The sequence below is a fragment of the Ylistrum balloti genome, unplaced genomic scaffold, assembly GCF_031769215.1.
Source record: "Ylistrum balloti isolate Yb309-2 unplaced genomic scaffold, AGI_CSIRO_Ybal_v1 Utg369806, whole genome shotgun sequence".
Taxonomy (NCBI): domain Eukaryota; kingdom Metazoa; phylum Mollusca; class Bivalvia; order Pectinida; family Pectinidae; genus Ylistrum; species Ylistrum balloti.
The window spans coordinates 687,860-713,832 of record NW_026781981.1 but is presented as its reverse complement, the minus strand read 5'-3'; the positions used below and the strand labels follow the sequence as shown (position 1 = coordinate 713,832).

The window sequence follows — 25,973 nt, the reverse complement described above, 5'->3', positions numbered from 1 at the left end:
GGTTGAAAAGAGGGGATATTTGGTCACTGTGAAAAGCCGTGAGGTTGAAAAGAGGGGATATTTGGTCACTGTGGAAAGCCGTGAGGTTGAAAAGAGGGGATATTTGGTCACTGTGGAAAGCCGTGAGGTTGAAAAGAGGGGATATTTGGTCACTGTGAAAAGCCGTGAGGTTGAAAAGAAGGGATATTTGGTCACTGTGAAAAGCCGTGAGGTTGAAAAGAAGGGATATTTGGTCACGGTGGAAAGCCGTGAGGTTGAAAAGAAGGGATATTTGGTCACTGTGAAAAGCCGTGAGGTTGAAAAGAAGGGATATTTGGTCACTGTGGAAAGCCGTGAGGTTGAAAAGAGGGGATATTTGGTCACTGTGAAAAGAAGGGATATTTGGTCACTGTGAAAAGCCGTGAGGTTGAAAAGAAGGGATATTTGGTCACGGTGGAAAGCCGTGAGGTTGAAAAGAAGGGATATTTGGTCACTGTGAAAAGCTGTTAGGTTTTGTCATTTGGTCGGTTTTATATTAATTATGATTATGGATATTCGCCTTACCGTTTTATTGTTAACATATAAATAAATGTATATCGATCGTAGGAGGCATTGATTCCTTGTGAAGAGTGGCGGTGCTGAATCCTTCACGGCGTAGTACGTGGGAAGCTTTGAGTGGGATTTAGAGGCTTGGCAACTCGTCTGTATAGTTTCGCAGTCCAAACCTATCACGTCAACATTGCCACATAGATTTATTCCCGACCATGATCTAATGCACGAAGTTTGTTTCAAATATAAAAATATCATATCGTTTTACAAATTTCAGTGTCATAACACCTGTTCGACATTATGCAGGTTTTTTTTAAGAAACCTGCCAGTCTATAGTCGTGGTCAGAGATTTTTCTGAATAGATCTACATGTCTATAGATGTCGAGAGCGATGTGGTTCTCTATTGATACTCAAAACTGGTGATATGACTAGATATCTGTTCAGACCAAATTTAAACAACGCTTCTTCTCACCTAAGGGGCGAGGAACCGAAAGCAATGATTGGCAGCGATACGGAGCGAGGAAACGATGGCGAAGGAGCGAAGCTTTTAATCATCTCTTACCTCTCGCTCTCTCGTCTTCTTCGCTTCACGCGTTTTTATCGCCATTTTTTTCGCTCTCGATTCGATTGCCCTTTTGTGTTTTTCCCTAGCTCTTTCGCGTCTAGGTCGATGGAGAGAAGGAACAATATTTGGCCATTAACGAAACATCGTGAGTACTTCTTCTTCATGCTTGCTTCGCTGGCACATAATGCTGTGATTTACTTGTTAGTAACATGGACAGAAACAGATGAGTTCAATCTTTAATTTCACGACATTAGAATTACCCAGTCACCCCATTACATGCACAAAACAGTGTGGGTGGTGGAAGGTGAGGATGTTTAGATTATCAGTGCCTAGAAACCTATATTCCACTCGGAGTATATTGCACACTTGGATGATAATTTCTTACAGTTTTTGTGTCATAATTGAAGTTTTTGTCAAATCGGATTTCAATTAAAACAAGACATTGTGATAATATTCTTAACACATTGTTACGACAAGGAAACATATGGCATACAGTGTATGCGCTGACAATATAACAATATAAGCTCAACTTTAAAATGGGGACAAAGGTATATACCAGACATAAAAAGCATTTAAATAGGTATGTTTAAACAGGTTTTGTATGCTAAATTACTAACTTTAAGGCACATATGACACCCATACAAATATGAGCACACATCCTTCCCTCCCCCAATAACACAAACACACCCAAGGACACACTGTCAGTGTGATATACAAATGCGGTTATTTTCTTTCTTATCTAATGGATAACAACAACTAGCCAACACTTTTAAAAACTGTCTGAAAAATACACGATAAAGAAATATCCCAAAGCGTGTGTTTCTAGTGATTGAGCTGTACTTGTAATGGTGTGATGGTAAGATAACATTCTATAAGGAGGTGTTTTATTATCCAGTCCGTTTTAGGAAAGAAACAAAGTAGATATGACCAGAATAATAAGTTATCAGAAACTGACGAGTTTGTATGTATCTACATCGATGTATAAGGACTTGATAGCATCAGATATTACGTCAAGACGAATAAAGCTACGCTCCTGGCGTGAACTTATCTATGAATAGTTTACCAGCACAATGTCGACCCCACGACTCCATTTCTTGTTTTAAATCTATCACAGGTAGCACCCTATTCCTCATACGTTATTAATGGTACTGTGATACGCACAGACCTGCTTATCATGGCGTCCTTGATACCACCTCCATGACCTCGCATGAGAGAGATGCCGTGCATATTTATAGTTTATTCAGTGAAGTAGACAGTGGAATGCTGTTGAACAATAGAGGTCGTTCAGGTCCACATTTTTGTCTTCCGTGTATTTATGAATGGCTCTGCTACAGTAGCTGCGTGGCCTAGCTTCTACATCCTCTGTTACAGTAGTTACTCGGCCTAGCTTTTACATCCTCTGTTATAATAGTTACTCGGCCTAGCCTCCACATTCTCTGTTACAGTAGTTACTCTGCCTAGCCTCTACATTCTCTGCTACCGTAGCTGCGTGGCCTAGCTTCTATATCTTCTGTTATAATAGTTACTCGGCCTAGCCTCCACATTATCTGTTACAGTAGTTACTCGGCCTAGCCTCTACATTATCTGTTACAAAAGTTACTCGGCCTAGCCTCCACATTATCTGTTACAGTAGTTACTCGGCCTAGCCTCTACATTATCTGTTACAAAAGTTACTCGGCCTAGCCTCCACATTATCTGTTACAGTAGTTACTCCGCCTAGCCTCTACATTATCTGTTACAGTAGTTACTCGGCCTAGCCTCCACATCATCTGTTACAGTAGTTACTCGGCCTAGCCTCCACATTCTCTGCTACAGTAGTTACTCGGCCTAGCCTCCACATTATCCGTTACAGTAGTTACTCGGCGTAGCCTCCACATTCTCTGCTACAGTAGTTACTCGGCCTAGCCTCCACATTATCAAATAGCTACGGCATTTTCCAGAAAATCGAGACTCCGATCGTCCGTTATAACACGAGGAACATTATTACTTTTGTGTACGACCAGTACAAACTGTTGTCACAAGCACGAGATGCTATTGTAGTACTTGCAGTGTTGATGTTGAACGATATGAGAATGCAGGAATGTATGATATGAGTACTGATTGTTTGACCTTAACTATAATGTAATAAACCCTTCACTCATGAGGGGTGCATGTCTGGGGTACTCAGTTCCATGAGGTGTGAATGTCTGGGGTACTCAGTTCCAAGAGTGGTGCATGTCTGGGGTACTCAGTTCCAAGAGTGGTAAATGTCTGGGGTACTCAGTTCCTAGAGGAGTGTATGTCTGGGGTACTCAGTTCCAAGAGTGGTGCATGTCTGGGGTACTCAGTTCCATGAGGTGTGCATGTCTGGGGTACTCAGTTCCAAGAGTGGTGCATGTCTGGGGTACTCAGTTCCAAGAGTGGTGCATGTCTGGGGTACTCAGTTCCAATAGTGGTGCATGTCTGGGGTACTCAGTTCCAAGAGTGGTAAATGTCTGGGGTACTCAGTTCCTAGAGGAGTGTATGTCTGGGGTACTCAGTTCCACGAGGAGTGCATGTCTGGGGTACTCAGTCCCACGAGGAGTGCATGCCTGTGGTACTCAGTTCATAGAGGGGTGCTTGTCTGGGGTACTCAGTTCCACGAGGAGTGTATGTCTGGGGTACTTAGTTCCAATAGTGGTGCATGTCTGGGGTACTCAGTTCCAAGAGTGGTGCATGTCTGGGGTACTCAGTTCCACGAGGAGTGTATGTTTGGGGTACTCAGTTCCTAGAGTGGTGCCTGTCTGGGGTACTCAGTTCCACGAGGAGTGTATGTTTGGGGTACTCAGTTCCTAGAGTGGTGCCTGTCTGGGGTACTCAGTTCCAAGAATGGTGCATGTCTGGGGTACTCAGTTCCAATAGTGGTGCATGTCTGGGGTACTCGGTTCCAATAGTGGTGCATATGTGGGGTACTCAGTTCCAAGAGTGGTGCATGTCTGGGGTACTCAGTTCCAATAGTGGTGCATGTCTGGGGTACTCAGTTCCAAGAGTGGTGCATGTCTGGGGTACTCAGTGCCTAGAGGGGTAAATGTCTGGGGTACTCAGTTCCTAGAGGGGTAAATGTCTGGGGTACTCAGTTCCACATTCCTACCTAGTAAAATATGTCTTTTATCAAAGAGGAAGCCATAAACATATTTCAACAGGAAGTATGGTCTATCAACCGGGAAATATTTGGCATTCTGTGAAAACCCACCTTTAGTATTCCACATGAGGCATTGTTGATCTTTTATGGATGAATGGTCACTCAACATTCTTTACAGTATGTATAGTAGATTTAAGATTTTAATACCGTGGTATTTAAAAACGCCTTTTAAGGTGAATGGTATGTAAACACCAGAAATGTCTCGTCACCTGTTTGTTTAATCTGCTATAACCTGTGTAGGTGTTTTAATACCTTGTTTGTACAATAGTAGTAGGTATTCTACAATAATCTACAACAGAAATAGCCAAAACAACCAATATTGCTTTACACAATAGTATATTAGATACACCCACTGGTAGAATTGTTTCTGATTTCGATATACACAGAATACATAGCGGATAAAAGAGAAGAAAGATAAGAAAAGAAGAAAAAAAAATCCTACAAGGACGAAGAAGTATTTGTTGTCCTGGAGCAGAGATCGAACGACGGACAAGCAACAATTATAGATGTAGAGATTGAAGTTACGGATAAGTAACTATATTGGGAGCAGAAATTGAAGTCACGGATAAGTAAGTATATTGGAATCAGAGATCGAAGTCACGGATAAGTAACTATATTGGGAGCAGAGATTGAAGTTACGGATAACTAACTATATTGGAATCAGAGATCGAAGTCACGGGTAAGTAACTATATTGGGAGCAGAGATCGAAGTCACGGGTAAGTAACTATATTGGGAGCAGAGATTGAAGTTACGGATAACTAACTATATTGGAATCAGAGATCGAAGTCACGGGTAAGTAACTATATTGGAATCAGAGATCGAAGTCACGGGTAAGTAACTATATTGGGAGCAGAGATCGAAGTCACGGATAAGTAACTATATTGGGAGCAGAGATTGAAGTTACGGATAACTAACTATATTGGAATCAGAGATCGAAGTCACGGGTAAGTAACTATATTGGGAGCAGAGATCGAAGTCACGGGTAAGTAACTATATTGGGAGCAGAGATCGAAGTCACGGGTAAGTAACTATATTGGGAGCAGAGATCGAAGTCACGGGTAAGTAACTATATTGGGAGCAGAGATCGAAGTCACGGGTAAGTAACTATATTGGGAGCAGAGATCGAAGTCACGGGTAAGTAACTATATTGGGAGCAGAGATCGAAGTCACGGGTAAGTAACTATATTGGGAGCAGAAATTGAAGTCACGGGTAAGTAACTATATTGGGAGCAGAAATTGAAGTCACGGGTAAGTAACTATATTGGAATCAGAGATCGAGGCTACAGACCACAGACAATACTGAAAGCAGAGGCACGAAACACAGAAACATTCTCGAGACCTAGGAGAGGCATAGTTGTATTATAATGAAAGGTCACGGAGTAACAATTCTTGAAGCAGGAATGTGTAGAACATAAATATGTACGAAGATAAAGAGCCGAATTATTAGCACAGAAAAAAACCTACTGGAAACATCAGAATCGGAGACAAAGTGAGAAAGAGAATGCCCAAAGACAACGTATCAAATATAGAGACAAACACAAGGGCCTCACAAACAGTTTATCAGAAGTAGAGACAAAAAATAGGTATCACAAACTGTTTATCAGAAATAGAGACAAAACATGGATCTCTCAAACAGTTTATCAGAAATAGAGACAAAAACAAGGGTCTCACAAACAGTTTATCAGAAATAGAGACAAAAACAAGGATCTCACAAACAGTTTATCAGAAACAGAGACAAAAACAAGGATCTCACAAACAGTTTATCAGAAATAGAGACAAAAACAAGGATCTCACAAACAGTTTATCAGAAACAGAGACAAAAACAAGGATCTCACAAACAGTTTATCAGAAATAGAGACAAAAACAAGGATCTCACAAACTGTTTATCAGAAATAGAGACAAAAACAAGGATCTCACAAACAGTTTATCAGAAATAGAGACAAAACAAGGATCTCACAAACAGTTTATCAGAAATAGAGACAACAAAGGATCTCACAATCATACAAGATTCAGTTGAATCCCAAAAATGGTGCTAAAGAAAAATCTTAAATATGAATTGTAAAAAGAAACCATGATTGTATGATCACGTTACAAAATAGCCGCCACGCCATCGGCTTTCCCTTCCATATCATTCCCAACAAATTTCAGCTCAATGGCACAAGTGGAGCTTAGGAGGAAGTTAGAAATGTTTCAATCTGTTTTGTTTTTAAAAACGTCGGCCGTATTTACTTATATTCTTTATCAACCAGGAAGCTAAAGGGAAATCCCCGCCACCTCCCAGGACGGGAGGCATTTTCACTAAAAGCTGTTATACGATCAATCACACAGAGACAGGCATAGAGCCAGTTACTTAAAAGTTGGAAGGAAATAAGAGTTAGATGCAATAATCAAGCGGTGACAAAATTTCCTACTTCAGTTTAAACAATAGTTTTTAATTAATGAAATAAACGAAGACACAAAATAAACAGGGAATTTTGGTGTCAAGTCATCTTACTTTCATAAATAAAACTGCAAAGCTATTAAAATAGCGCAGTTAAATTTCAGCACATACATATATTTATTCACTTTTAGGGAAATTAGCACAAACAAAAATTGACACATCCGCAATAATTGCCACAGGATACCTTTCGTTCAGTTTCTGTAAGCATTATAGATTGAGAATTCAGACAAACACAGTATATGCAAAAATGCCCAATGTGTGAAGGCATGAACACTGTCTTACTTAATTCTTTATGTTGGTAAGTATACTGAATAAAAAAGCCAGTTGAAAATTTGTGTGTAACGTTTGATATCTACACTATCATCATCCTTAAAATTCTAGAAGCCACTGACGTGGTCATAAGTTGTCGTAACCCCTGTAATGTCGGAGAAGCATTGTCACCTTCATCAAACAATACTGAACTGATGGAAATGGCAGTTTAGTCATCGAAAAATCACACTTTGCATAACACGTTCCTGGTCACACACATTTTCTCACTGGTTGTGAGGTAGAATATGGAAATTTATGAACGCTTGAACGTAATTAAGGTCATTATAAAATACAGTCATGAAATGCATGGAAATTTCGTGCTCAATATAAATTTTTTGTTTACGTTAAAATGCACAGTTAAATGAATCATCTACGAACATGACACGAAGAGTTAGGTCCCTTCAGCTGAAAGGCAATCGCGTTATTGAGGCCATTTGTACGGCGTGTCGTGATAAGTATTTTTAAGATTGACGAGATTACCTCCCTTGCAGAAGTGATAATCTGATATTTGCATTGTGACAACCTTCGATTGACGTCTTTAAAAAATGATGAAAACATATTAAAATGATATCTACACTTCTCGAAAGATATTGGAAATGATTTGTGGCCTCTGATATACATAATCTGAATTTAGGTCGTCTCCTAATTGTTCTTTTCGTGTATCCTTGACAGGTATTTCTCTTTCTCAGGACGGGACAGTCCACCCCTTTTCCCGCTGTGAGATTTCCCAGGATTGAGCCAAGCTACACGTGCTCTTTGCACGTTCCGAAAACAATTAAAGTGGAACTACTTTTATGAGATTACACTCATACACAAGTTCGTCTGCTACTCTAATATAATTATCCTCAAAACACTTTTTTATTGAATATATGTATATACAATATCAGGAGGATACTTTTATTTGACATTTAATTGGCATGTACACTAGCATCATATTATGTATAAGTGTCTGAGGCGCGGGAAACGTGACTCATTCATACGTCGACCACGTGGTTTTTGTTTACACACAATACGCTTCGTCTTCAGTGCACTCGGACAAGGAAAACACCTCAAGGTTAGACAAGTAAATCTCACGTCATGGTGGGCGAAAGGTTCCCCTGTCGTGGCAATATGACGTCACAGTAACAATTCAATGACGTCAACGATGTTAGGACAAGAAAAACACGTACGTGTACCTAATAAAGTCAGTAGATTAAGAGAAAAGTAATCCCTCAACACATTTGTTAGTGAGATACGGTGATCCCAACCCTGGGCAAAGCCGTTTAAGTTGCAACCATCGAGTTTGCTAACTTAATCGTCTATCGCCTCGGGATTAGATCTGCCTCACTCACCTCCAAGAGAGTGAGATATTCTAATAATATCACATCCGAGGGTGTGAAAGGTTCCATTTATCCACGGAAAGTGAAAACTCTGTCTTTTCGCTTCAGAAAAGACAACAAATAAAAAAAAAAGAAAAAAAAACCGGAATTCACCTGTGAAGTGTGGAAGGATAGATCAGAGACGTATATATACGTCTCTGGATGGACTGTCAACGATTATTCTGTAAACAGAATGATACGATGTTATTGGATACAGAAAACATTGTTGGTCTTGTAGACAGTTTCGCGAATCATTAACGTGTGATATACTGATGTTTTTATCTGGATTAAAACCTTCCATCGCATCATTAACGATTTTGTCGGTTGTGTCGATTTCATGTTTCGTTGCAATTTATATGTTTGTTTTCTACTGACGTCTTTCGTTACTTTCCTACTGTTTGTTTAATTGTATAAAATTATATTGTTTATTCATGTGTTTCCGGGATACTGACTGTTGTGATTTAGGTATGCCTGTTAACAATGCTTTTAACCACCTTTGAATGAATTCTGGGAAATCATGATTTGACTCCTCATCCACTGAATGGATCCCGTTCTGTCTTTAAGATCTTCACTAATTTGCTTGCATCGGATTGAAAATATCTCTTGATATATAATACAGGTTTCAGACTCTGTAAATCATATGTTTGTTCTTGCTCCAAGCACCCGTGTGGTACAGCCTTTTAGTTAAAACGTTTATCTGAATTAGAATTACTCGATAATTTACCAACAGGATGTGTATTCAGGATGTTTGTATCATTATATAATAATCCAAAGTTTTTACCGTTATTTTCCTCAATGCTGTACAAAGCACACAAAAATATAATATTTAAGACTGCAGGCAGACAAGTATACTGTTGTACATGTGGACACATTTTTCACATTTAGACCAAACTTCGGTAACCAGAAACTAGATTCTCACATTCCATACTATAACTTTTTCTAGAGTCAAAATCTTTTACTCACCACCTTGACTCCTATTGTTTAAATCCTAGAAAACACACATATATACAAATTCTTTGAAATTTCCACAGCAATACTTGTATATACTGTCCTATAGTGGATTCTGTATAATCTTGTGTCCTGACATCGGTTGCGGGCACTTAGTCGGAATACATTTTTCATAATTTCTCCATTGACATTGCCTATTAAAATGTCACCTATTCGTTTTACTATTATTTTGTCTTACATTTTTTAATTTAGCACCATCGAATGATAATCCCTTATACTAAGAAAGTAGAAGATGACGTATGTTTTATTATATAATAGTCATCCGCGGCACCAGTAACAATAATGATGCCGTCTACATGTACATCACGTTTACTACCAAAGTAGAAGTTGATGGCATAAATAAATTAATATCTTATCTGATTGTACATCTTTGTCGATTTCATTTTTCAAAGTTATATTATTATTACCCCACCCCTATTTACTGAGTGTTAATCTTGACTCTAGATCACGGGACGATAACATGAAGCCAATTTTGACACAGTGTTGAGCTACGCATTTTTTTTTGTATAGATTAACATGATTTTCAGGAATTCCTCCCAGTATGTTCACTGTCCTTATTAATATGAATGCAATCTGTGTGACAGACTAATAACCATAACTTCCTTTATCTGTCCACCAGATGGCAGCTTAACATGCATTTTCGTTGAAACAACAGGTGTAAATAGATGCAGTTGGAAAACCATTTTTAAGCTAATATTCTATTTTCTTGATCGTTAACAAACTGGCTGATTTCGATGCTCGTTAATATGAGTTTGTTTTTTAATTACTTCCCCATTTCCTAACTTGAGAACGTGACATTACAGAATTGAGCTGTACATGACTGGCGTCGACTATGAAGCTGAGGGTGCTACACTCCCTAGTTCCTTGTATTATCCCCATGTATATGTCTAGGAAATTCGTGTTAGGAGTAGTATACAACCATTATTTATGGATTGTTATTGAGTTTCAAGTCTACGTCCACATGATATCGTTAAGCAATTACATAAATAAGACATAACAATGTACCTGACAACAGGATAACTTGGGGGAGTGGGGGGTGTAACTGCGGATACTGTTGGGGATACTGGACACTTGGTCACCAAGGCGATGGAGTCGTAGTAAAGACATGCAGTAGTGAATAGATGAGAATTGGAAATTCTTTTCCTCTCGTTGATCGCTTGCCCTCCCTAAGAAAAAAGACATGAAGAGACCTAATGACGAAAAAGGATTCGAATCTCATGAGATGAAAACACTTGACGTCAAGTGAAACATAAGTACACTTAATTAAGTGTGACCATTAGAAAGAGTTCTAATAAGGTACCAGACACATTTGCTAACTTCTGTAAAACATCACTAAGCAGAGTACAATTTGTCTAAAAAGGCGAGTAACTTCTTAATGATAAAACCACGCTCCTCTTTTCTATAAGGCGATGTTAAAACAACCAAGGATGGTAATATAATGGGATGCTCGTGGTATTATATTATCGTCCCAAAGTGGATGAAAAATGCATCTGTTATTGTAGGAATACTGATAGATCTATCCCAATTATATTATTAGAAATTTGAACATAAATCTTCTTGTTCAACAATTGTGTACTCCCTAACGTGGCCGACCAAAACAAGATATATGTTTACAGAACGCAAAGCAGCACTGAATTGAGAAGGATTGTATAACCAACGAAATAAATTTTACTTATAGTCAGAGCGCGGTAGAGTATGTATGTGTTACTTTTTACAATAATCAAAGGTAAATAAAGGCACAATGGATGGTGATGGTCAGACACATTGTCAGATTTCCAGATCGGCGTGTGACTAGTTACAGACTAAGTTGATTTAAATATGTATATAGTGTGTACAGGTAGAGGTATAAAACTGATAAAGGTAAACAAAGGCGGTATAAATTACAACATGTAAATTAGGATTGTAAGTATTTATACCTTGTGTGCTGTGAAAGTATGGAGAATTGATAACAGCCTCCAAATTAATTAGAAGAATGAGATAAGGCCGATTTAAGTCCCTCACTCTCGTGCAACGCCGATGGACTGACCCAGATATTTATATGATAACGTTTCAGCCGTCCGCCTCTATAAAATTCTTACACTGTCAAGGATGTGGATAGGAGATTGCGCGTACATAGCAGAACCTCTGATCAACTTTCGCGCGTAAAGTGTCGCTTACCCTCGCACAGGTCAGTGGCAACACCAAGACAACGCTGGAAAGGGTGACAGTTGGCTAAACGTCTTGCCGTCACTGCGGTCAGGGAAGGGTTAAAACTTCGCACACTACAGTGGAATTGAAGGACCCGAATAGCCTTTAGTTCTGGGATACTCTCACCGACACTTCTTTTCAAAATGGCCACTCCGGGGCTTGACCATTGGGCAGACATCACTGTTGTTGTTCTATACTTCATATGTGTTCTCATCGTAGGGATGTGGGTAAGTCTACTATTTCATAATTTACAACCTATATGGCAAAGTGAGAAATAGGACTTTGTCACGTTCCCAACCGGATCTTACATGAAATGAGTTAAACATTAATAACATGTTTATATGTTTACAATCTGATGTTTACATCGTGCCGTTTACATGTCAACAAAACACAAACATTGCACACCACCTAACACAACTCTATCTGTTACAGGCAGGCAATGCTTTCATCGTCACGTATTTCTATCTCCATCACTCATTTATCAAAGTTATGCGCTTTTTACTCTGAAAAATTGCAATGGTTAGAAGTACATGTGTATATTAATTGTTTTCGAAAACTCTAAACTGTCGTGCAATTTTGAAAGGTAGTTGGCATAAGGTACTCTTCACACATTCACGTAGGGAAACGGCCTCTGATTAGGTCTGTAGACACATTCAGTTCCTCACACAGATCTTGGAGTTAGGTCTAGATCTAGGTCGAATAATGACATCTTAATGTGCCTTCCTCCCCCCCCCCCCAATCCCCTAACCCCTACACCAACCCCAACCTCACCCGCTGCCCACTTGCTTTTGCGGCCCCTTTCCTTTCTCAGCGAGGCATACACTACAACTACTCCCCTCTCTCTGATTCCGGATCAGGGAGCCAGATGATGAGTTGATTATCGATATTTCATATAACATGTACCATGAGTGCGTTATATCAGGGTTAGTCTACATTTATACGAATCTATACTCTTCTTTACTTTTCCCTAAGACTTAACTACCCTGTTATTGGTGCAGTAACACCTGCCATAGCACTTTATTATGACCATAAATATGACATGACCTAGTGGAGCCGTGGAAGTTTTGAAGGTTTTCGTAAACTCCATTGGGACACCGTACTCTCATGGCTTCATATCCATGGCGACGTCACTATCGTAGTTATCTGCTTAATACAATGTTGTTTGAAAAAGTACTTTAGTTATGTGATAAACATAATTTCAAATTTGCTTCAGTTTCCCATTTCATGTCTTTGACTGAAGGCTTTAATTTTTCTAACCTTCTTCATGAAACACGGAAATTAACAGTAAAAAGCGCCCTGTCCGGACGGACATACAGTGTGTTCCGGACGAGCGTACAGTGTGTGTTTCCAATAATCAGGAAATGGAACCACAGACCAGAAAAACCATAACAGTGTCATAATGGAGCAAAGATGGTGAGAACAAGCAATCACAGATCATAATTATTACATATCTACAATTTAGTGAATGCCACTCCACGGGGCGTACACTGTTGGTTGATAAGATCGCCCTAGGAAACGACACACCAAGACGAAACAACCAGTTCTATAGCAACTTTATTTACGATAGGTTAGAATTTAAAGCTTTTCAGTGAATGTGAAATATGAGAAGCTTACTTCCACCAAGGTCAGTGGCGGAAAGCTGTTATTTACAGCTACAGGGGCCCAAAGGGCATCACTAAATGAAGTCTTGCAGAAGGACTGATACATGTAACTTGTTGTTAGGATTTTGTGTTATCTATATGACAGAGGTGGGGGTATTTTGGTTATATATTGAAATTTTGCAGATACTTCCATCAGTTCGATCAAGCAATGTTAAATGAAGTTTGTAAAATGTACAGGGAAAGTGTGTTCGAGGGCCCCAACAAATACAGATTTCATTCGCACTTGGCGCAAGATTTTGTTCAAAATATCGCGCTGAAAATGTCGCTAATTAGATTAACATGACCCAACAGCTAAGGTCACCTTAATTGAATGAAGACAGTGTCCTGCTGTTTCCCTGTAGTGCTATTATGTGCCAGTGTCATCACAACATCATGACACCTCATTCGGCCTTATTGCCGCGAAATCAGTAATACCTCGCTTTGAACAGACGTTCAACAATAAGGCCAAAAAGTAAGGTATTGTCATGTTAGGTAGGAAGTAAATATGCTGAAAAAGAAAAGATAACGATCTCAAATCTAATCGGATTTAGCGATCACGTAATTTGGACAACAAGTTTAAGTCTTGCCCCAGCCATAAACAAATAGAAATATATATTTAAGTCATGTCAAAACGATACAAGTACAAGCTGATGCCACAAAGCATCTTAACTATCACATAACTCGTAATGCAATCATAATGACGGCAACACATGATGTAAGAGTTTGTTTCCGTCAGCCGTTGACATTTTTCACTTAAATGTCGGGAATAAGTCCGATATTGTAACACCATTAGATGTGGAAGCAGGGATATCGCTATCTAGAAAGCGAAAATTATAAGCCTTAGTTTGTTGCGTTTAAGTAAATATCGAGGTAAGCGACTGATGGAAAAGAATCAGTTGTGTCCTTGATTTTAAATTACGGGAAGAACATTCGATTATTTTCTGCTTATTGAAAAGCGTAACTGTATTTACAAGCAAAATTTAACAATTGGATATGTTATAATTTAATACGTTGTTTGAGATATGAAATGTCTATGACGCTGAAATATTTAATATCGACAGGTCAACGTTAACGACATTTTCAATCGAAGACAAGCATTATAAAGACTTAAGTATGATTCAACATGTCGGTAAGAATCTATGATCTGACAAATTGACTGTGGTTGGTATGTGGTTAAGGAGGAAAATGGTTGACAACTTCCCTTAGTAGGTCAGAAGAGAGCTATTATACTTAAATAAAAGTTTAATGGACGATAACATCTAAACTGTAATATAAATGCATATCGTTTAATTACAGACGGTGTGTCGCCGGAACCGGAATGACGTCAACTCTTACTTTTTGGCGGGACGGAACATCGCTTGGTGGCCGGTACAGTAATCATAACTGTACTTTAAGATCCAAATATTCAAAATACTGTATAAATCAGTTACAAACGTATATATACTAGCAGTTATACGTAAACACCTTATAACCACCGACTCCCTAATGCAAGGTCTGTTGCTAAAAAATAAACATTATAAACATCATCATGACTACATATTTTATTAACAGATTACATCTAGATTTGTATTTGATACTGAAGAATCGTATTATTACAGGTGGGAGCATCTTTGTTCTCGAGTAACATAGGGAGTGAACACTTTGTTGGACTAGCCGGTACTGGGGCGGCTGCTGGAATAGCCATGATCTCTTACGAATGGTTTGTAAGTATTCCTACATAAAGGTTGTAATAAGTATTTTATTTTAAACTTTGGTGAATAATATATTACTCTGTACACTTCCATAGCCAGTGTTAATGAAGACAAAATATGACAGTATAATGAAATAACTCTATGTCCCGTTGTATATGACCCGCAAAAAATTACTATATATAATATGAAGAATATTTCCTAATTGTTGAAGGATGATGTTTCCAGAGATGTATTAAGTACATGTGCTTTCTCTGTACAATATTTTCTGTGATTGAGTTTGGAGGCGTGAAGGGCTTTATTTTGCTAATTCGTTAATTTACTTCCTTCCATTTCCTGTAAGGCTCGGTATGGCTTGGACTTATGCTTTCACCAAATCTCTCGCGTTCTTTGGATTGAAAGGTTTTTGTGTCGTGTCCTTTCTATTCTAATTTATCTTATATCCATATGTATCAAGTAACATTTATTAAAAAAGATACATTTTATGTATTTAACTTGTATGGCAGCATTTTATTATCACTATAGACTCACATATTATGTCTGTAATATCTCTCTCACAGAGTATGCCGCTGGTCCTGTTACTGGGCTGGTTTTTCCTTCCCGTCTACATCTCCGCTGGGGTAAGTGTCTCTCGTCGACTCCAGAAAGTGTCTTATTATATAGTAGTATTAACTAGCTAGAGGACACATAAGCCCATTTAAATATGTAAAAAAGGTATTTGAGAAAATCTCCATAGTATCAATTAGTGTTTCAGAGTATCATTCCCCATTTCCCAGCAAGTCTGTTACATATAAAACATTCCATGACAAAACCCTCCTTGGTAAATCAAGTCGTTTACTTATAGAATATTCCCTGACAAATCCATCCTTGGTACATCAAGTCTGTTACATATAGAATATTCCCTGATAAAACCCTCCGGGGTACATCAAGACTGTTACATGTAAAATATTCACTGGCAAAACCCTCCCAGGTACATCAAGTCCGTCACATATAGAATATTCCCTGACAAAACCCTCCTTGGTACATCAAGACTGTTACATATAGAATATTCACTGACAAACCCTTCCTCGTACATCAAATCCGTTACAACCCAAACTTATTCTTACATTGTTAAGACCACTAGTATGCAAGAACAGTATAATTTTTCCCTGTTTAAATATGCATATACATTTTGTACATACACATACAAGTACATAAATATGTTATATTTGTGCACTACTATATATGGTACAGGTCTACACTCTTCCGGAGTATATGGAGAAACGGTTTGGTGGCTATCGAATCCGGATCTACCTCAGTGTGCTGGCTCTTATATTATACATAGTCACCAAGCTTGCCGTAAGTATTGCTGTCGTTCAACTAATTAGAAAACAAAATTGAAATTATTTTAAAGGAAATCACATTGAAACGTTAGTTCTCTCACAGAGTTGATATTGGTTATGTCCTTTATGGATTGCGTTGGACCAGCTGTACAATAGGTGTTTTGAAAATATGAAGGGCGATATAGAGTAAGTATTGCACTGGTAACAAAGCTGTAGGTAATCGTGAGAACGTTTGAAACTAACTCATTTAAAATCTTATCTTTTCTTTTTCAGGTACTAGAGACAAGGTCTTTATAAATGTATGTCTGTATGTCTATATACATATTTTAAACTTTGTTTTGCCTTACAGGTGAGTATATTTGCCGGAGCTCTTTTCATACAGTTAGCCCTGGGTTGGGACATGTACCTCAGTATACTAGCGTTACTGGGAGTCACTGCAGTTTACACCATACTCGGTAACGAACCTTAACATCATTGAATCTGTTTATAAATATTTTTACACGTGAATAACTTTCAAATGTTCAATTGAAAAACGTTAAATCAAACATAATTCTGTAGAATAGATATTCTTATAACATAACAAGTAGCAGATTTGAGTGTGACGTTTCGATGACTACACGGTCACCTTCATTAGAAAAATTATCAGTTGAAGAGTTTTAGCACGGACATATGTAGTGTAAGAGATGTGAAAAGTATAATCACACGTACACTAGAGCAGAAGAAAGTGTGACGAGATGGTAAAACATACTTCTGAAAAAGAAAAATTCCTTTTTTGACGTTCCCAACACGGAGAAAATATTCCAAAATAAATATATCATATATATAATTTGTTGAAATGATTTTTAGTTGGAGATATGTGTTAAAGTACACATCGGTTTTCTTTGTCCTATATTTTAGTTTTTATTCCTTTCCCCATTACAACCATAACCATTTCTGTGACATTCACATGTACTCTATGTTATATCTATGATATAGCTTACATACATTGGTTTGTCCGTTACCCGACAGGTGGACTGGCCGCTGTTATCTACACGGACACCTTCCAGACCGCCATTATGACCATTGGAGCCTTGGCACTAGTGGGAATTAGTAAGTCTGGATAAACCATTCAGTCACTGTGGTTCTTATCGTTTATTAGCTGAAATTATGGCAATGATAGACGATTATTCTTTGTTTGTCATCAAAGAAAAAAAACCAAACAAATAAACAAAAATTACTCGACACTGTTTTTGCTTCTGTTTTGAAATTGCTACACCCATTCCTCTCCGTAACGATAATGCATAATGTCTTTCAGCACAACAAGTGCTATGGCTGTTTATCTGTCCAGATTTGAATCTGTCCTTAAACATTAAACTGTTTAACGAATTGTACCTTTCCTTTTCTAAGGTTTTAATGAGATCGGGGGATACAACAACCTAGAGCGGAAGTACATGGATGCGATTCCAGCGGTGCGTGAGCCAAACAGTACGTGTGGTTTCCCGCGTGATGACGCTTTCCACATCTTTCGGGATCCCATAACGGGAGATAACCCATGGCCAGGACTTTTGCTCCAAAGCTCCTTAGGGTGTCTCTGGTATTGGTGCTGTGATCAGGTAAGACGAAAAAACCCACACACTCAAACAGCACTTTGGAACACATTACGGCCTCATCGTGTTAACAAACAAGATGGCGTCTGCGTCGTCTTAAAAAATACCCATAATTCGTAGGATTTTTCGAGTAATTTTTAGTTGGGTCTTATCCTTGATAATTATCAATTCTAACCAATAAGCAAAACTAAACTCGTCTCTCAAAGAAAAAAATATGATTTCACCATAGATGTAGTGAAATTGCGACATGTTTACTGGTATAAATTGAAAAAAAAGTTACTTTCTACGTCAACTAATGGGGCATCAGTAAAGTTACTGTCGATGTGGTATGCCAATACGATAATTTCGTTCCGAAAAGATGTTTTATTTGAAGATATCCTTTTATATTTAGGAACTCCCACAGGAACTTTTCATGTCATATTAAATTTTATGAAACAATTCAAGTTTTTTGTTTTAAGACGCGCAGAAATCTGATGTTACACTGCTGACATTTACGCAAAATAATATCACATGGATGAGTTCACATGAGGCCGATTATGTGATAAAACATTTTCTCATTTGACATGTAGTTATCTAACTGACCTTTTGCATATTTGTTTCTGTGAAAAATCGATTTTCATTGATTTTTTTTGTGTTCAAAAGGAAATAGGATACTGTTGAGCGGTAAAATGAAGTTGCATAATTATGAATGTTTTTCTTTATAAATATATAATCATTATTACATGTCGCTTAATTCCAGGTGATAGTGCAGCGCTCTCTGGCGGCCAAGAACCTATCTCATGCTAAAGGGGGGTCAATTTTGGCCGGTTACCTTAAACTGTTGCCTCTCTTCCTCATGATATTCCCAGGCATGATAAGTCGCGCTTTATACCCAGGTAAGGTTAAAATCTCAGTTATATGGTAGGATCCTTATCCGGGGCGGGTAATGTTGCTCGGAAAACAGATACTCGTGGACATGAATGATTTTTTCTTCATCAAATATGGAAGTGAAAGGAAGATATCAACAATCTATATTATTTCAAAAAGTACAAAACCGAGGATTTCTGAATATGTATATGCTTTATTATTACAGACGAAGTCGCGTGCGTAGACCCAGAAGTATGTAAGAGGGTGTGCGACAATCCTGTCGGCTGCTCAAACATAGCCTATCCAAAATTGGTCCTGGAGTTACTTCCCTTCGGTAAGTATACCTAAATGAGACGATCAGTATTATTTTTATGGTTTTTTCCACAGGTATGTAAACGAGATCTGTAAAACGGAGTGAAACCGTTACCATTTACAAGAAGGATTTGAAAAAACATTTGTATCTTAAAAAGTGAAAATAAGCATTGCTTGGCCAGAACAACAATCAAATGATGCTTTATAGTTTAATACATCATTTGGATCTGCTGGCATTACTTTCCTTAAATATGTAGTACTAAATACAGATGGTGCTGTAACACAATACAGTGTCTATTTTAGATATTGTCGTTGCATCAGAATAAATCATGTAAATACATTTTGTATAATGTTGTCATTTTCTGTCCAGGTGTCCGCGGATTGTTAATGGCAGTAATGTTGTCTGCCATTATGAGCTCTTTAACTTCCATCTTTAACAGTTCAAGTACAATTTTTACTATGGATCTGTGGCGAAGGGCCCGACCAAGGGCTACAGAGCGGGAACTTCTTATCGTTGGCAGGTTTGTTCACTTTGGTATCCTTTCCGTAAGGCTGATACGACTCCGTATGTTTATGACTGTATGATCATTTAAATAATCATGAGTCGGCTTAACTTCATATTTCATCTCTCTGCGTTCTATACAATAACGTTAAGTCAGCTAAACTTCATATTTCATCCCTTTGCGTTCTATACAATAACGTTAATTCAGCTAAACTTAATATTTCATTCCTCTGCGTTCTATTCAATAACGTTAAGTCAGCTTAACTTCATATTTCATTGACAAAAACAAAACACCTTTCTTATAAATTTCCCTTTTGAAACTCAACAATCGAATCCTGATGAGTTCTAATTATTGGTGAAAATGGTTGTGATTTCTCCTTTTGAAACCAACTGTACACGGATCACATAGGAATACATTGGCTAAATCAAAACTGATAAACGCGGTCTAAAAGTTCAACACCATTTCATCCCTGTAGGTTTGTTATGTAAACCATTCGATGTCTTTGTAGGATATTTATTGTGATCCTGTGTGGTATCAGTATTGCCTGGATACCCTTGGTGCGATCATCACAAGGGGGACAACTCTTTAACTATATCCAGGCTATACAAGGCTATCTTGGCACGCCGATTGGAGCATTGTTTATCCTTGGCGTTTTCTGGAAGCGAATGAACGAACAGGTATATTTTCATATAATTATGTATCTAACATTGTTTTAAGACAATCATTTAATTAGAATTAATTAGAATTCACAAACTAATGTTTCATTTATTTTTATTTATATTAATAGGGGGCCTTCTGGGGTATTTTGATTGGTCATATATGCGGAGTAATACGAATGGCTATAGATTTTGCCAATCCAGCCCCCGAGTGCGGAGAACCGGAAACTCGTCCGTCGATATTGCTTAGGGTTCACTACACATACTTCGGTTCCATTATGATTTTAGTCACCTCTGTTGCCATCATCATCATCAGCTTGTTAACACATCCACAGAGAGAGGAGGAGGTAAGTTTTATCTAATTCCGTTCCAGTATAATACACTTCACTAAAAGTCGCTAAAGCCTGCGAAGGTTAAAATGGTTAGGGGTGACCTGGTCCTCGATAGTAACAGTTAGTTAGGGATGACCTGGTCCTCGATAGTGACAGTTAGTTAGGGGTGACCTGGTCCTCGATAGTAACAGTTAGTTAGGGGTGACCTGGTCCTCGATAGTAACAGTTAGTTAGGGGTGACCTGGTCCTCGATAGTGACAGTTAGTTAGGGGTGACCTTGTCCTCGATAGTAACAGTTAGTTCGGGATGGCCTGGTCCTCGATAGTGACAGTTAGTAAGGGATGACCTGGTCCTCGATAGTGACAGTTACGTGTGACCTGGTCCTCGATAGTGACAGTTAGTCAGTTGTGACCTGGTCCTCGATAGTGACAGTTGGTTAGGGATGACCTGGTCGTCGATAGTGACAGTTAGTTCTGGATGACATGGTCCTCGATAGTGACAGTTAGGTAGGGGTGACCTGGTCCTCGATAGTAACAGTTAGTTAGGGGTGACCTGGTCCTCCATAGTGACAGTTAGTAAGGGATGACCTGGACCTCGATAGTGACAGTAGGTTATGAGTGACCTGGTCCTCGATAGTGACAGTTAGTTATGTGTGACCTGGTCCTCGATAGTGACAGTTAGTTAGGGGTGATCTGGTCCTTGATAGTGACAGTTGGTTAGGGGTGACATGGTCCTCGATAGTGACAGTTAGTTAGGGGTGACCTGGTCCTCGATAGTAACAGTTAGTTCGGGATGGCGTGGTCCTCAATCGTGACAGTTAGTTATGGGTGACCTGGTCCTCCATAGTGACAGTTATTTAGGGGTGACCTGGTCCTCGATAGTAACAGTTTGTTAGGGGTGACCTGGTCCTCCATAGTGACAGTTAGTAAGGGATGACCTGGACCTCGATAGTGACAGTAGGTTATGAGTGACCTGGTCCTCGATAGTGACAGTTAGTTATGTGTGACCTGGTCCTCGACAGTGACAGTTAGTTAGGGGTGATCTGGTCCTTGATAGTGACAGTTAGTTATGTGTGACCTGGTCCTCGACAGTGACAGTTAGTTATGTGTGACCTGGTCCTCGACAGTGACAGTTAGTTAGGGGTGATCTGGTCCTTGATAGTGACAGTTAGTAAGGGATGACCTGGACCTCGATAGTGACAGTAGGTTATGAGTGACCTGGTCCTCGATAGTGACAGTTAGTTATGTGTGACCTGGTCGTCGACAGTGACAGTTAGTTAGGGGTGATCTGGTCCTTGATAGTGACAGTTAGTTATGTGTGACCTGGTCCTCGACAGTGACAGTTAGTTATGTGTGACCTGGTCCTCGACAGTGACAGTTAGTTATGTGTGACCTGGTCCTCGATAGTGACAGTTAGTTAGGGATGATCTGGTCCTTGATAGTGACAGTTAGTTCGGGATGGCGTGGTCCTCAATCGTGACAGTTAGTTATGGGTGACCTGGTCCTCCATAGTGACAGTTATTTAGGGGTGACCTGGTCCTCGATAGTGACAGTTAGTTAGGGGTGACCTGGTCCTCGATAGTGACAGTTAGTTAGGGGTGACCTGGTCCTCGATAGTAACAGTTAGTTCGGGATGGCGTGGTCCTCGATAGTGACAGTTAGTTAGGGGTGACCTGGTCCTCCATAGTGACAGTTATTTAGGGGTGACCTGGTCCTCGATAGTGACAGTTAGTTAGGGGTGACCTGGTCCTCGATAGTGACAGTTAGTTAGGGGTGACCTGGTCCTCGATAGTGACGGTTAGTTAGGGGTGACCTGGTCCTCGATAGTGACAGTTAGTTCTGGATGACATGGTCCTCGATAGTGACAGTTAGTTAGGGGTGACCTGGTCCTCGATAGTGACAGTTAGTTAGGGGTGACCTGGTCCTCGATAGTGACAGTTAGTTCTGGATGACATGGTCCTCGATAGTAACAGTTAGTCAGGGGTGACCTGGTACTCGATAGTGACTGTTAGTTAGGGGTGACCTGGTCCTAGATAGTGACAGTTAGTTCTGGATGACATGGTTCTTGATGGTGACAGTTAGTTAGGATGGCTCGGATGTGCATTCTCAGCCGAGCGTCACACGTATGTTTTTGTCTGTATGGTCTATAGCAAAAGTTTGAGTATAGCATTACTTAGTGGTAATCATAGTTGTGAGAAGAAAAAAATAAACTCTGGCAATCGTCATTCATGACCTCAAATACATTTTTTTTTATCATTTCTGTTTCTCCGTAGTGTGTTAAGTGTATACCTAAATATCCGTGACCATTGGGTGATCGCAGTGTGTACAAACTCACTCGTCTACAGGGGTCAATTTGTCGGCTGGTGCTTGGGAAAAACAAAATTAATATGTCTGAAATGTTTATGTTCGAAAATATTGATGTGTATTAGCCGGACAGTAAAGATCAATATGATAATACTAATAAGATCAATCAAGATGATTTAATATGTGATTATAGCTAGAAGGAGTAACTTGGTGGACCAGACTGAAGCCTGAAGACAAGGGAAATAACTCTACCGTACGTGACAGTGAATCAGCCAAAGAAAACAATCCTGCCACAAATGGTACGTTATCTAGTGTGACCCGAGTGTGTTTCCAGCCACAAATGGTTCGTTATCTAGTGTGACCCGAGTGTGTATCCAGCCACAAATGGTACGTTATCTAGCGTGACCCGAGTGAGTATCCAGCCACAAATGGTACGTTATCTAGTGTGACCCGAGTGTGTCCAGCCACAAATGGTACGTTATCTAGTGTGACCCGAGTGTGTATCCAGCCACAAATGGTACGTTATCTAGTGTGACCCGAGTGAGTATCCAGCCACAAATGGTACGTTATCTAGTGTGACCCGAGTGTGTGTCCAGCCACAAATGGTACGTTATCTAGTGTGGCCCGAGTGTGTGTCCAGCCACAAATGGTACGTTATCTAGTGTGACCCGAGTGAGTATCCAGCCACAAATGGTACGTTATCTAGTGTGACCCGAGTGTGTGTCCAGCCACAAATGGTACGTTATCTAGTGTGACCCGAGTGTGTGTCCAGCCACAAATGATACGTTATCTAGTGTGACCCGAGTGTGTATCGAGTCACCAATGGTACGTTATACAGTGTGACCCGAGTGTGTGTCCAGCCACAAATGGTACGTTATCTAGTGTGACCCGAGTGTGTGTCCAGCCACAAATGGTACGTTATCTAGTGTGACCCGAGCGTGTATCAAGGAATCACGAACTCTTACAATACGGTTACTTTTTCTCATACAGGTGAGACGTGCGTGTTTCGATCACTTGTCGGAACGGTTACTTTTTCTCATACAGGTGAGACGTGCGTGTTTCGGTCACTAGCCGGAAAGGTTACTTTTTCTCATACAGGTGAGACGTGCGTGTTTCGATCACTTGTCGGAACGGTTACTTTTTCTCATACAGGTGAGACGTGCGTGTTTCGGTCACTAGCCGGAAAGGTTACTTTGTCTCAGGAAGTTTAGCCGTGCGTGGTTCGGTCATTAGTCGGAACGGTTAATACTTCTCAGGAAGTCGAGAAAAACGTGGTCGGTGAGAAGTTGGAGAGCTGCAATTAAGAAGACCTGTCCTTACTCATTTAGATTTATGAAAACAAACCTTTTAGAGTCATAATCGTACATGTTATATGATTTCGATAAAAAAACAACAAAGATTTTTGATAACTTTATAATATATATATAGGAATTGTTGTTGTAGTTTGTCTCCTATTTTCCGACCGACTAAGTGTACACAACTTATTTAAGTCTGTAAATTTTATCAAACTAAGAAAGGAGTTATTAGATGAGTAACATTTATAGAACTGTTACTGATGTAGATGTAATATCCTAATTTCATTGATAGTGATACATAAATGATCGAAGGAAACAAAAATCATGTTTCCCTTATTGAAGGGCATGTCATGGATATCTCTATTGACCATAATGCGTGAAAACATTTCTAAAAAATAAAATCAAACGAATTGCAGCGAGACGTTTACATCGTGCTCATTCAGAAAATACATAATCAGTTCTGTTTCCGGTCCGTAGAACGGACGTTCATAACTGAGTTATTCTTTAAAAACGGATACTTGTGTTACCACCTGACTGTCTAGTCTGATATGTAGCTTCTCTTACTGTCATAATCTACTGTATTGAAGTCCTTTTAGTGAAAATAATATTTTTATACATACTAGGTATAGAAATCGCTGAACCGGAAGATGAAAGACCAACAGGATGTGCTAAGCGTGCCTGCGACTATATTTGTGGAATGCCTGAAAATGAAACCGGTTCGACTACACCAAGCACAGACGAGACTCAGATTAGGAAATTTTTGAAGGAAAACAAGAGATGGACAAGAGTTTTAAATGTCAATGCAGCCATTGGACTCATAGTAACGGCCTTTCTTTATGGGTTCTATCGATGACATGGTCAATCATTCTGTCCAATTGTTAAAGGGATTGCGTTTAAAATCTTTATGTCAATGACAATGCATGTACAACGATGACTGTACTGGAACGAAATTGACACGCACGTGGGCATTTGAAGAACAATTTATTAAATCAAATATCGTATGGAGAGAGAAAAGCTAATTCGTTTCCAAGATTTAAACCAATGCGTTACACTAAAGATACAACTATATGTAAATATGTACAATTTAGAATGATTTATCATATTTTTTCAGTGTAAGTGGACCTACACACCCCAATAGTTAAGATACGTTTTACCATTACAAACCCTGTATATTATATTATTTTCTACAAAAGCTGATTATCAAATAAATCTAAAGTCAAGGTTTTATAACACACTCATAATAAAAAATTCTTATGTAACAAAAGGAGAATACTCATAAATATATCTGAAGGTTCCGGTGTAAACACCTAATGTCATGTCAGAAAGCTTTATCATATAAAGATGTAGGTTATGACACGAATCACTTCCACACCTTCAAATTTCCGCTGGACCTATGGATGCCAAAATAATAAAGATATATATGAAAAATAAGTCAATAAAACACGATTACGTTTTAATGTTTGACTGTGTTATAGTTGTGATGGTTTAATTTGTTGTAGTTGTGAGGTCTGACTGTTGTAGTTGTGAGGTCTGACAGTGTTGTAGTTGTGAGGGTTCAATGAGTTGTAGTTGTGAGGTCTGACAGTGTTTTAGTTGTGATGTCTGACTGTGTTGTAGTTTTAAGTTTTAATGTGTTGTAGTTGTGAGGTCTGACAGTGTTATAGTTGTGAGGGTTTACTGTGTTGTAGTTGTGAGGTCTGACTGTGTTGTAGTTGTGAGAGTTTATTGTGTTGTAGTTGTGAGGTCTGACAGTGTTGTAGTTGTGAGGTCTGAGTGTGTTGTAGTTGTGAGGGTTTACTGTGTTGTAGTTGTGAGGTCTGACTGTGTTGTAGTTGTGAGGTCTGACTGTGTTGTAGTTGTGAGGGTTTACTGTGTTGTAGTTGTGAGGTCTGACTGTGTTGTAGTTGTGAGGTCTGACTGTGTTGTAGTTGTGA

The 25,973-nt window shown here is 39.1% G+C and overlaps 1 protein-coding gene across 1 annotated transcript; it reads left to right on the top strand.

Annotated features, from left to right (window-relative positions):
• Nucleotides 1-11,582: 11,582 nt before the first annotated feature.
• On the top strand, nt 11,583-25,475 carry LOC132544648 (sodium/glucose cotransporter 4-like). The gene is made up of 15 exons (XM_060208270.1): nt 11,583-11,783; nt 14,493-14,564; nt 14,795-14,899; nt 15,445-15,504; nt 16,118-16,222; nt 16,556-16,661; nt 17,215-17,295; nt 17,593-17,798; nt 18,532-18,667; nt 18,865-18,972; nt 19,321-19,471; nt 19,962-20,130; nt 20,241-20,456; nt 22,938-23,043; nt 24,663-25,475. Exons 1-15 carry the CDS (start codon nt 11,700-11,702, stop codon nt 24,890-24,892), a joined length of 1,935 nt encoding a protein of 644 aa, XP_060064253.1. The 5' UTR covers nt 11,583-11,699; the 3' UTR covers nt 24,893-25,475.
• Nucleotides 25,476-25,973: the final 498 nt, after the last annotated feature.

What these genes read in the sequence shown, in the direction of transcription:
- LOC132544648 (XM_060208270.1), top strand. Translation starts at nt 11,700, where the DNA reads ATGGCCACTCCGGGGCTTGACCATTGGGCAGACATCACTGTTGTTGTT. An exon ending in CCTGGAGTTACTTCCCTTCG is followed by an intron (nt 18,973 to 19,320) that starts GTAAGTATACCT and finishes TTTTCTGTCCAG; the next exon opens with GTGTCCGCGGATTGTTAATG. An exon ending in ATCCACAGAGAGAGGAGGAG is followed by an intron (nt 20,457 to 22,937) that starts GTAAGTTTTATC and finishes ATGTGATTATAG; the next exon opens with CTAGAAGGAGTAACTTGGTG.